The sequence below is a fragment of the Montipora capricornis genome, chromosome 8, assembly GCF_036669925.1.
Source record: "Montipora capricornis isolate CH-2021 chromosome 8, ASM3666992v2, whole genome shotgun sequence".
NCBI classification, from domain to species: Eukaryota; Metazoa; Cnidaria; class Anthozoa; order Scleractinia; family Acroporidae; genus Montipora; species Montipora capricornis.
Window position 1 is genome coordinate 11,045,105 of NC_090890.1, and position 12,500 is coordinate 11,057,604.

General features: G+C 40.9%; 2 protein-coding genes and 1 long non-coding RNA gene across 3 annotated transcripts in view; 2 read left to right on the forward strand and 1 right to left on the reverse strand.

Moving 5' to 3' along the window:
- LOC138013459 (uncharacterized) overlaps nucleotides 1–4,675 on the reverse strand; it is a 10,424-nt gene extending 5,749 nt beyond the window's left edge. Inside the window, exons 1-3 of the long non-coding RNA XR_011125226.1 lie at nucleotides 4,567–4,675; nucleotides 4,332–4,464; nucleotides 873–953 (exon numbers count right to left, since the gene is read on the reverse strand). This is a non-coding gene — a long non-coding RNA (uncharacterized lncRNA). The remainder of the gene's footprint in view (nucleotides 1–872; nucleotides 954–4,331; nucleotides 4,465–4,566) is intronic.
- Nucleotides 1–12,500, forward strand: part of LOC138013456 (hemagglutinin/amebocyte aggregation factor-like) — a 327,884-nt gene that overhangs the window by 245,787 nt on the left and 69,597 nt on the right. The window lies entirely within an intron of this gene.
- Nucleotides 1–12,500, forward strand: part of LOC138013444 (polycystin-1-like protein 2) — a 39,240-nt gene that overhangs the window by 11,070 nt on the left and 15,670 nt on the right. The window contains exons 5-10 of the mRNA XM_068860529.1: nucleotides 790–959; nucleotides 1,155–3,255; nucleotides 4,255–5,080; nucleotides 7,797–8,376; nucleotides 9,812–10,018; nucleotides 12,136–12,261. Coding sequence (XP_068716630.1) covers nucleotides 790–959; nucleotides 1,155–3,255; nucleotides 4,255–5,080; nucleotides 7,797–8,376; nucleotides 9,812–10,018; nucleotides 12,136–12,261 — 4,010 coding nt within the window. The remainder of the gene's footprint in view (nucleotides 1–789; nucleotides 960–1,154; nucleotides 3,256–4,254; nucleotides 5,081–7,796; nucleotides 8,377–9,811; nucleotides 10,019–12,135; nucleotides 12,262–12,500) is intronic.

Here is a 12,500-nt window from a genome sequence, read left to right on the forward strand (position 1 = left end):
TTCAGTTCGGCAGCTTGAATTACATTTGGCCAGGAGCCAATCTGTATTTAAAATGACTTCTCTCGCAAACGTACTGTCTCTACATAGTCACAGGTGCAAAAATCAACTTTTGGATTTACAAAAGAAGAGCAATCTTAAATAACCAGGTTTCAGAAAAAGATCAGTTACGTCAGAGGTATGCTTTGTTCGTTCTTTGTCATCAGCTCATTACTGGTTCGGCATGAATGATACCCGGCTTAGCACGGCAGTCGCTCGACTTGATTTCAAAACGAATAAAGGCGTTTAGTATTTGAAGAAACTGTACATGTGGTGCTACGTCGGTGGGGAAGGGAAACAAAGAAATTGGTTTAAGAATCAACTGAGTTGATATGGTAAATTGACCACCGTAAAGGAATTCGAAAGCTGACGTTTGGAGCATTTAGCCCTTCGTTAGAGCGAAGGGCTCTGACGAAGGGCATTTCTTGATTTCAAAACGACGAGCTATCCCCTTGGGACGAACTGAATTCATAAGGATTTTCCCGATTTAGTGTATTTGGTATTATTTCTCGAGCTAATGTCATTATTCATTGCCACGAAACTGGGTTGAATGTTTGAAATCACTGCTCCACTAAAGTAATGCCAATGCAGACGTACTCCGTTTGAAATAGTCCTTCATTAGAATAAACTCTACATTGATGGACTCCCGATAACTCTGGAAACACTACAAAAATATGCCAATTATCAACATGAAATGATTTTTAATGAAATAATCGTAGAAAGAGTTCGAAACTATCCTTACTTTCTTACCAGATTCACCAAGAGTCGTTCTGGGTACTGATGAATTCCTACCGTTCAAGGAATCGCATCCACGCGAGGTTGGAGCCGGAACATACCTCCTTCAATCCCGTGAGTTTTGGGCCGACACATTCTTGGAGGCCTGGGAACTATATGCTGTTCAGTCTGGCCGCATTCGACTACAAGTAAGACTGAAATGAGTATGTTTAGTTTTTGAAAGAGTGAGAGTATAAATTTGCACGCTTTCACGTGATTGTTTTAGTTGGCAGATTTTTTTTACACTCAGTCTAACATTTATTCGCCGAAGATGGTGTAAACATCGTCAACAGAAAGGGATAATTTGACTCTACTCACTGCCTTATGCTTCTTCGTTTGCACAGGTTTATAGGGCTCAGTGGAATCAAACCATCTGCAACACAACCACACATTTACTATCCTCCTGTCAAGATATGGCACCATCCAACGGCAGTTGCAATAGGGTGTGCTTCAGTGTAGAATACGATAAGCAATCTCAGCCCATTAGTTCATGCGCACATATGCTGGCCAATTATTCCATAGTGCATACATTGGATGTTGACTTAACTGTAGGTTACAACTTGATCATTATACCGGAAGAACAAAGGTTAACGTCAAAGATAGGAGATATTGTGGCATTTCAAAGGAATTCTTCCGGTGCTGTTCTTCAGAGAATAACCGATGGACAGTCTCCAGGAGTTTATTATTATTCACAAGAACAACCATCGTCTACGCCCAGTGTATTTCTTAATGACCTGAAAGCTTTGAATTTCTCTTTTCGTTTGTATGTGCATGGTTCTGTCACAGCCACGGCGTTGCTAAATGTCTCGTGCATGCATGATGTTGGGATCTACCATCTGAAGGTGGTGTTCACAAATCCTATTTCCTCAAACGATAACAGAAAGCCAGTTGAAATTCAGTCCAACATCACAGTGCAAAATCCTATCATGGAAGTACCCGAAACGACTCCGATTTTCATTGCCGTGAATGTGTCAAGGAATATAACATTAACCATTCGGCAGGGTACGAACATAACATGTGAGTGGAAGATGTCGGCGTCCAGTTTCTTAAAGCGCCAGTCACATTATATAGAAAACAACACAACTACCGAAGGTGTAACTTGCCAGATGGAGTTTTCTGGATTGCCGCGCGCCGCTGATACCTCAATCACAATCACTTTCTACGCGTTCAACCTTATTTCCAAGAAGCGCACAATTATTGAGATATGTGTTCGTGAGGTCATCAAAGGACTCAAGGTCGAGATGTGCCGCCTCAACTCGTTTGCTTACGACAATGCACACACCTGCTTCAACGCCAGCGTGGTAAAGGGAACTAATATTAAGTGCAAGTGGTATTTCAAAAAGGGTTTGGATATGGACCAGATTCGCACCAATAGAATAAGTAAGAGAATTTACCGTGCGCTTACACCCGTGGGAGAAACTAACGTCACTGTCCATTGCTATAACAGAGTGCCGGAAGATGAGAGAGTCATTTTTCCAGTCCGAATTATCCCCAATCCACTGTCCATTGACGTGCCGGTTAAAGTCGCAGTGAATGCAACGGTAAAGATCAATTGTCAAATTACTTGGCCCCACGGGACGCCAGACAAGTTTTTCGAAAATCAAGGGTTAACTGGGCAAAAGGGAACTAACATAGCAGAATTGCCTCGTTTGACAGTGAGCGTTTATTCATCGAGAAGTTCCGGTAACGGGTCAGTGACGTTAGTAACCATTTTCCGTGGGTTGAGAAGCAAACACGAAATTAAATGCAAGGCAGACCAATTTCCTGAATTGAACTTGGTTCAAACGATTACATCGTTATTTCCCGTTAGAGGAGTCAGTATCTCAACCCAGTGCCCCTTTCGGTTTGAGGTTGGTACAAGCTGTAAGTTTCAAGTCTCTATCAGAAAAGAAGATCATGCAAGCTTCCTTTGGCGTGTGACAGAAAATGGAAGCCATCCTTTGGAGTTCACGAAACGTACGATTATTCATCAATTTTCTAGCCTTGGCAAGGTACGCGTGTCCATTAATGTCAGCAATGATGTGTCGTGGAGAACAAAAACCATTTATTTTATCGCGGTACATTCCGTCTTTTTGTTAAGAAGCGCGGAACTTCGTCACGCAACGAGCGGATTCATAGGTCACACAATCGCCTTTTCTGTTGCTCGCCTAGATCAACCATCGTTGTGTCGCTTCTTTTGGAACTGGGATGATACATCGACCTCAAAAGAAGCTGGTCCATACACTACCCACACTTACTTTAAACCGGGTCGATACAACGTTTCTGTGAACATCTCTACAGGAATTAATAACATACTGTTATTCAGCGCCGTGACCGTTCATGGGCCAATCAAGGGCTTGCAAATCCGTGACATAGAATTAGGCTCGTCAAAAGTGCTAATCGTGAGGTTTGAAATTCTTCAAGGGCATAATGTTACATATGCAGTCAACTTTGGTGACATTTCAGGTAAGCAATTATCTTCTCCTTCTTTGTTCTTGCAAAGTGCTAAGTTCGGGCCGAGTAAATGTTGTGGGGTTGCCAAAATGCACGTGCTACCAACAATTATTGGTCTCAACTCTCGTGAAAGATCTTTCATCATTAAAAATCATCAAAATTTCATCTTAGTTCATTAAATTTCAAATACAATGAAGTTTCGCTGGTGAGTAATAACCGAATAGAGTCAAATGGTCAGCTGATCTTCTATGCTCTGTTGGTGGATCTTGGGTCTACCATGCCTTCGGGTGTCGCTCCAGCCCCTGGCGCACCAAAATACACCCAGGGTCTAAAACTAACAGAAACCGGAAACACGGGCAACCGATATAAGACCTTCTAGTATTCTCGGGTGTGAACGATAAGCCTAGCACGTTTAACTTTTGGCGCAATGCAATGTGCAATTTTCTTGGAACTTATCGATTTTGCACGATACCAGATTTTATACTGTGTGGCAGCGGCTCTTAGAATCCAAAATTGGCGGGAGGCAGGCAAGTCGGCTATTTACAAAGGCAGCCGGAAAATTGTCACCCAGTGACCACTTAGAACATCTTCAGCTACTGGTCAGATATGTACGGAGACTGGAGCCTAACCTCCCGGTCACGTGACCCCCTCTCTTACACGTGTTTTAGCCGAAGAACATTCGTCATGGAACAATTCTCTGTCTAACAAAAAAAAAAAACAAACAAAAAAAAAACACGCGTCGTCATGAAACAATTCTCTGTCTAACAACAACCGAAACAACAACAACAAAATAACGCGGTAGGCGAAACATCAGAATTCTTTTGCTAAAAAGCGGAAATTTGTTAGCTGCTTTCGTTGTCATATTCTAAATGCTCCATATACTTGGGTACAAAAGTTCGTCAACTGGCAGCGTGTGAAAACGTCCAGGAATCTTACATCAATTGGTTAGCGGTAATGAAGACCCAAAGCACTTTCCTACCCCGACCAAATCTTTTATCTTTTATTTTTCAGAAACTACTACAGGATTTGCATCGCAGTTACCTCATTTGAAAACATTAACACACCAATACAAGAAACCAGGCACATACCTCTTGTCCATATCAGTGAACAATGTTGTCGGTCCAAACAGCTCTGTAGAGCGGTCTGTTCAAATCACTGAAAGCCCTTGCATTATCAACGAACTGCGCGTGATTGGAGCCGGAGAAGACAGCGACCATCCCCCTGAAATTCGGCAAGAGTACGAATACTCGCTTTACTCCTCGCTCAAAATAAACTGTTCTAGTGCTCAAAACCTCAATTATGAGTGGAAAGTTGAACACGTACTGAGTGACTCTGAAACTGTGATTGTGCCCTTTCCAAAAGAGCAAGTTTCTTCCGATTCTTTATCAATCGCCGCTCAGTCTCTGAGAGGTGGTTTGTACAAATTCACACTAACTTTCACCGCAACGCCGCTTGGGATATCACGATCTTCAATTGGGTTTCTACGCGTGCTTGCACCAAAACTGCTGGCCACAATAGATTGCGGGAGCGAAAGAGTAATGCCATGGAATGAGGCAATCGTTTTGAATGGATCTGGATCGAGGGATCCAAACGATATGGATTCCAGTTCTACCAGTTCTTTTCTGTCATTCGAATGGTTCTGTAATTTTCACCGCGATGTATCTTGCTTTGAAGGAGACATTAATAACACGCAGCCAGTCCTAAGGTTTCCACCGAAATTCCTAGATTCTAACACCACCTATCAATTTGTTCTTCTGGTAACTAAAGAATCAAGAGAGGCGGAGGCCAGCCAAATAATTACAGTAAGGGATGGAAACTTTGTTCCTCTCTGTATCAGGTGAATGCTCTTAAAGTTTTTTTGTCTTTATCACTCCAACCAAACTCTTCCGCTTCTATACATTTGTCCATGACATATTTTCGAACTTTCTTTCTGAAAATTTCCCTTTTTCGTGGCTTTGAAAGATGGGCAAATGACCACATTGGCTCAAGACCGAGAAAGGAAGGAAAAATTGGTGTGTTGTATGTATTGTATTGTATTGTATTGTAAAAATACCAGGTTGACGTCACAAACTAGTTTGTAACGCTACTTTCAAAGAATGTTTTCAATGTAAATTAATTTGTGACATCTGCTCGTTATTAAAGCCAATCTCCTCCCTTTCTTGGTTGAGACTGGCTTTTTCAACTTTTTAACAGCCTTCAAAGTATTTACTTTGAAAGAAACGTATTTAGTGTAGCCAAAATAGATTTGGGACAAGAGCAGAGAGTAATGGTGACGGTTCTTTCTTTGTGAGTGACATTTTAAAGATTTGCAAAGCTTTAATTTGACAGGTTTACTCTATGGGGCGAAAAATGTATTTTTAATATTTAAAACAAACGTGGTTATATGTTAAAAAACATTACAGTTTTGTTTTTTCTAAATAACCAAAATGTGTCATTGGTTATTTAACAAATAAACAAAGAAATGAATGTGGTAATTTGCTAAATAAGCAAAATTAAAAACTGCTTATTCACAAATAACTAAAATTGATGATTGGCTATTTATAAATAACCAAAAAACTAATTTGGTTATTTACTGAATAACCCAAATGAATGACTGGTCATTTACTAAATAGCCAAAATATCAAGCTGGTTATTTAGCAAATAACCAAAATGGTAACTGGTTATTTACTAATGAAAATGGTTATTTCAGGGTCGTAACGAGGTATATTTTTTCATAACTGATCGCATATTTTTACCCAAAATTTTGAACCCCGATACCAAAAATGATGAGAATTTTGATCCCTGAACCCGCAAAAATTTGATCCCTGATCCCTCATTCCATGAAAAATACTGCTGATCCTGATCCCACGCGTTGTGATTCCAGATCCCAGGGCTGTGATCCTTGATCCCGGCCCTTTGACCTTTGACCTTTGATCCGTGACCCCTTTTACCTCGTTACGACCCTGTTATTTGTAAATCACTCATCTTGTTATTTACGTGAAACCACTTGGCCCATTTTCCCGCTCATTTCCCATTGTGTCCTGTAAACTTCGATTCTCGCGCATGCAACATGGCTTCCAAGGACGACATGGTAGCAAGACTCTCCACTGCAGTTGGTAATGCACTAATTCTCAGCAACACGTACGTGCCAAGGGAAATAGTTGATGGTGTCTTGTTTTCTGAGACAAATGTTGAAATGTCTTGTCAGTGATTGATGACTGCCAATAAGACTTGCAGTCCACGGAATGAAGGCATGCGAATTAATGCACTAGTCAATTGAAACCATGCCCTCCCCCTACCCCAGGGACATAGCGGAGAAGTATCGGGGACATGGCCGTGGTATTACGCATTGCAAACTGAAGCGAAGATTCTTGCTACCATGTCATCGTTGGAAGCCATGTTGCATGAAGAGAAATCGAAGTTTTCAAGCCACTGTGGGAAATGAGCGGAAAAAAGGCCACGTCAGGAGCCCATCTGGAGCGTGCAACTTCCATACAGCGTCTGTGAAACGACGTTTTCACAAGTAGGTTTATTTTTAGACTAGCTCTTCCCGCGAATTAGGTCAAAAAACAAAGGCAGTTCCGGTTCGGTGAGCATATGACGTCAGCTTAATTTCTTGTAATTGGTCATCGGGCTCCTGCGGGAGTCTCATTCGCGGGAAATTCAATCTAAAAATAAATCGGTCTGTGAAAACGCCTTTACACAAACACAGTAGAGTTGTAGGCTCCGGGTCATGGGTTCCTGGCCACGTGGCTGCGCGTTAATTTAATTAGGGCCTGTTGGGGGCCACTGGGTAGGTGAGGTACCCCGTCCTCTTGTAAAAAAGCGAGTCCTGGGGCGCTGGGGCGAGGTTCCCAAATCATGCGTTCAAACTAAAGATAAATGCCCGTATGATCATCACCCCAGTCCGGAGGTGTATCCCACCTTCAGCATTCACATGGAGAAAACTCACTCCACCTAAGCGGGTTACTCGGCCGGCTGACCGGGCAACTCGCCTCGGTGAGGTACCTCACCTCTCATGTGAACACAATCAATAAAAAAAGGGAAATTGTATAGAGATATTTGTTAAATAACCAATGACGCATTTTGGTTATTTAGAAAAAAACAAAACTGTAATGTGGTTATTTGCATACAACCAGGTTTATTTTGGTTATATACATATAACCACTCTAACTAATAAAAATACATTTGGTGCCCCATATTACTCTGCACAAACATTCTACTCTCTGAATAAGCCTTCATTTTCGTTTTTACGAATTTAAGAATTTCGTTCAAATATCTATATTTCACTTTGTTTAAGTAAATACTCATGAAAAGAAACGTCCGTTAGCCTTTGTAGTAATACAACTATCCTGTTCATCACTTTATCGTGACAAATGATTTTAATTTTAGTGAGCGAAGAATTCCTTTTGCAGCTGCAAAGAACTAATTGTCACCTTCGATTCTCTTTTTTGTAGTAATCTTGCTTCTTTGTCTTCTTTTCTTCCTCCTTTTCATTTTTTTCCTTCCTGAGCCTTGTCAACATCATCATCATCATCATCATCATCAATTTTTCCGTTTTAATTTTCCTACAGGTGCATGGAAAACTGCGCACGCAAGTTGACAGCGTCCCAAGAACTCGTCCTAAGAAGCGAAGGCTGCTTGAACAAAAACGAAACCGTACGAACGTGTCGATGGGAGTTGCACGGTCCTCCACCACACCGCAAAATCTCCAGAGGGTCGGTGAATTCACAATTAATCAGAGTTGCTTATTCGAGCTTGTTCAAGGTAAACCCGGGCACTTTAGATTCTAACGAAACATACACCATCATTTTCAAAGATGAAAACAGCAGTTTGTCAAGTCGATATTCGATACTTACCGACATGCCCCCGGAGGGTGGATCGTGCTCCGTATCACCTTCGGAAGGCTTCGTTATTGAGACGCAGTTTCGAATCAATTGCAGAGGTTGGGAAGATGAGGACAGTCCATTATTGTACGAGTTTTTCCTTGGGGATCCTACATCAGGACCCATGTTGCTGTTTTATGGTTGGTTACCATATTCTGACGGTTTATTTCTTCCACCCGGACGTAAAGACAACAATTATTATGTGGAATTATTTGTGAACATACGTGATGTTTTGGGATCTTACAATACAGTCACTCTTAAAGTGAAGGTAGGCAGACCGCTGTTACTTTCTAGTCCCTCAACAACCCAATTTTTTTCGGTCAGCATCGAGATGAACGCTGGTTGTCCCGCGACAAACTACGCGCAGTCGTAATTGGGGCTCGGTTTCGTAACCTTGTTTGAATTTCTGAGACTGCGCAGAAGAACTGGAAGTCTATGATTCCGATTTCGAACCGGCGTGAGGACGTAAGAAAAATCTGGCATCCAAATAAACCCGAGTTGCATATATCACTAAATTCAAAACTCAGATTTCGACAATAAAAATCCGAGTTGCATTTATTTCCAAATTAACAACTCAGATTTCTGATGCAAAAATCCGAGTTTTATTGTAGCTTGGAATTCACAACTCGGATTACCACTGCAAGTATCCGAGTTGTATTTATCGTCAAATTCACAACTCGAATTAATATTTCTATCTTAAAAATCCGAGTTGTATTTATCGCCAAACTTATAACACGGATTTCAACCGTAAAAATCCGAGTTGTTGAATTAGCGGTAAATCAGTACAACTCGGATTTTTACAGTTAAAATCCGAGTTTTGTTTTTGGTTATAAATATAACTTGGATTTGTTTGCCAAGATTTTGCAATTAGTATATGTAACAGGACTACTACATGCTATCCAATTTGGAAATAATTGGATGAGAAAAATTCTGAGGACTGCCAAATTGGACAGGCCGTACCTTTAACTATATAACATCCAAAAACAGATGAATATGGCAAATATTTGACACTCAAATCAATCATATACATGTAGCATCACGTGTGAACCTTCAAATTGGAGAAAACAGCAGTTTAATAGCAGTGATAATAGCTGCAACCTGATTTGGCCAATACTCGGTTCTTTTATTTATCTTGACATTTGATTGGTTGATGGAAAGTATCCAGATCTTTCTCGCATTGGACGGTTTGTTCAAAACCGAAGTAAACGTTCCATCCCGCTAGCAGATTTTTTTTTTTCGCTTGCTCGATTTTGGCGCTCTCGAGAAAGACTCTGCATGAATCGAGAAAGATCTTTATTAAGCATGCGCTGCATGTTGCCAGAATACAGTTTCGAACCCAGGCCTAATTATAAGCAGATCTCGCCGCCATCTTGATTTTTCATGGTATAGCGGGCGAAATCAGACGAAGAGGATTTGTTTACGATTTCATGTCAAAAAGCAGCCTGTCGTTTGCCTTTTGTCTTTTGTCTCAAACTCAATTTTAAATTTCGGCGCTGACCCAAAGAATGGCGGCCTTCGGGAAGGAAAATTGATCTCACGCTTAGGTTCCGCACTGAATTTCGGTAACGCAATGTTATAAACAAGAAAATCAAAACAAACCTTACGCAACTCAAGGAACTCGTAAGGAACTGTTAATTCTAGATTATTTAGTGGGAAAGGTAAATATCTGTCTTGCACTAAAGCTAAAAAATATTGCGTTGTAGGTGAAGAATTTTAGCCCAACAGCAGGTCCTGTGAGCTCGATTTTAAAGGGAATGGTCAGCGGTCCTAACTCCATGCTGGACCAACTTCTTGTAAGCGGAGAGTTTCGACAGGCAATTCAGCTTCTGAATACAGTCATCACTGTGTTAAATCAAGACTCGTCCCCGGTTACCACAACTGATTCTGCTGACACTGAGAACCGCATTGAGGTTGGTGTTGAAAAAAAGTCAACCGTTAGCGTGCACTAAAATTGCCTTATTTAAAAGTTGACGCTTTAAACTAAAATGAAGAAAAGCACACAGACAACGGAAATGAACCATTCACTCAGGTTATTGAAACCATCGTTGGTGGACTTAAAAGCGGTTTTTAAGGGACTAGTCATTTCTGAGTTGACTGCGGTCACAACACTAGGAAATACGTCCCTAATTACTTTTTGGGAAAAGCGTGTTTTTTTAACGTCCTGCAAAGTGGAGTGCTTCAAGACAGGGCCTACGGTGTATCGTCATTATCCAAGAAGAAACCTATAACTCAGCTGTTGTACCCTTGGCCCAAACTGTTGGTCGTCAAAACTAATTACCATCGAAAAATTCGCTCCACACCTAGCTCTTTTAAGGTAAATTGTGAAATGGCCCATGCAAGTTAGCGTCGAAAGAAATTTCTCGAGTGATTCTCTTTTGCATTGACTTAAAAATCTCGGGCTGCATTCTCAGCCAATAAGAAGTCAAATACGCACCCCGCATTAGAGAGATTTAGCTTCGTCTTTAAGGAAAACGGCAGGCTTCAGCTTGTCATACTGAAATGCATCAAAAGTCTCTTAGTTTGCCTTTTCTTTTTCTTTTGAGAAATTGCTTGGTATCTCTAATCTTTTGCTTAAGAAATATTTTGTTAGTTTTATATGACCAAGTTTATGAGACGGAGTGCTCGCTTGTAAGAAGAAGAAAATCTTGTTTATCCGTGTCTTGATCGACCATAATAACCACAGTATCTGTGGCTAACAGTCAAGATATAGACCAAAATCCAACACTTTTGTTTTATTCTGGACAAAACACATATTTCAACCTGATTTTTGCCGTTCATCGTAAACGCGGTACTTAGCCCCGGTCCACACTAATGCGTTTTCGAAAACCTCCGTTTATATATATATAACCGTCCACTCTGAAACGATCGACACCGGAGGTTTTCACAAACGGAGGTCCACGAAAACGAAGGTTTTCAAAAACGCTTTTGAAAGTGGAGACTTTGAAAACGGAGGTCTATCGTTCTAGTGTGGATGGCGAAAACGGAGGTTTTCGGATACGCGTGACGTCATAATCTTATGCCATGCCTCACGTGGAGAGCAGTGCGATTATGGCTAAATCGTAGAATAGTATACACCGATTTAGGGGTACTATTATCCGATTTAACCACTACAGTTTTTGATGTTTTACGAATATACCGTCCTATTCTTCCTATTCTACGATTGTACTTTCAGATGTTTCAGAAATCTTTGTCCGATTCTCCGATTCTTCCGATTCTACGATTTTACCTTAAGACCCTTAAGACCTTTAAGATGAATTTAACCACTACAGTTTTTGATGTTTTACGAATATACCGTCCTATTCTTCCTATTCTACGATTGTACTTTCAGATATTTCAGAAATCTTTGTCCGATTCTCCGATTCTTCCGATTCTACGATTTTACCTTAAGACCTTGAAGATGATTTTACCTTAAGAGTTTACGTTAAAAAGATGTTTCAGAAAGCAGAATTCACTCTCCGATTCTCCGATTCTTCCGATTCTACGATTGTACCTTAAGATTCTCCAGAATTCACTCTCCGATTCTCCGATTCTTCCGATGCTACGGAGAATCTGAAGAATCGGAAGAATCGTACGTCAAAAGTCATATTTTACTATTGTACGATTTAGCCATAATTGCACCCTTCTGACAATTTCCCGCGTGCAAAGACATAAACAAATCCTGGTAACAAAAACGCATCTTTAGATCTCAGTTTTCAGTCTCTAGTGTGAACGGCCGAATACGATGTGAAAACTCTAGTGTGGACGCACATCTTTTTATCCGTTTTCAGGGAGTCGGAAATTTTTGAAAACGAAGGTTTTTGAAAACGCATTAGTGAGGACGGGACCTAATCTCTCTATTGTGACCCTTTTCACGCATTTTCTCACGCTTAGCGGCGCCCCCTTCATGTGTCGTCCTTGCGTCATGATTGTCTTCTATGATTCACAGCGTCTGATTTGACTGGTATTTAATTTCTTCGTGCCCAGTTTGGCATTTACTGGTATTTATTGACTGGAGTGCACTCAAAAAGGAACTGCTTCATTTACTTAGGTCCGTGGCAGAGTTATCCAAGATCTTTCTCGGATGTGCTGTAGCAGCCATCGAGGTATCAGACAAGCTTTGGTTGGACTCCTTCAGGCCACCAGAGTAACGACTGAACTCTCACCAAATGCTCTAGTGAGTAAAATCACGACGTGGGTCTCCTGTGACAAAATTTGCGTAACTTGTTCCACTTGCGTTTTCAAGCACAAGCGACCGCTATTATATATGTTCTTGGGCCTTTAGCTCTTCAATTTGTTTTCGTTGATATGTGATAAAAGCTAGCTGGCTATGTCAAACTGTAAAATTTCACAACTAAAAACTTCGCACGTCCGTCTTTCAGCAAAATCATCCTAGTATGAATCCTACATTTCCAC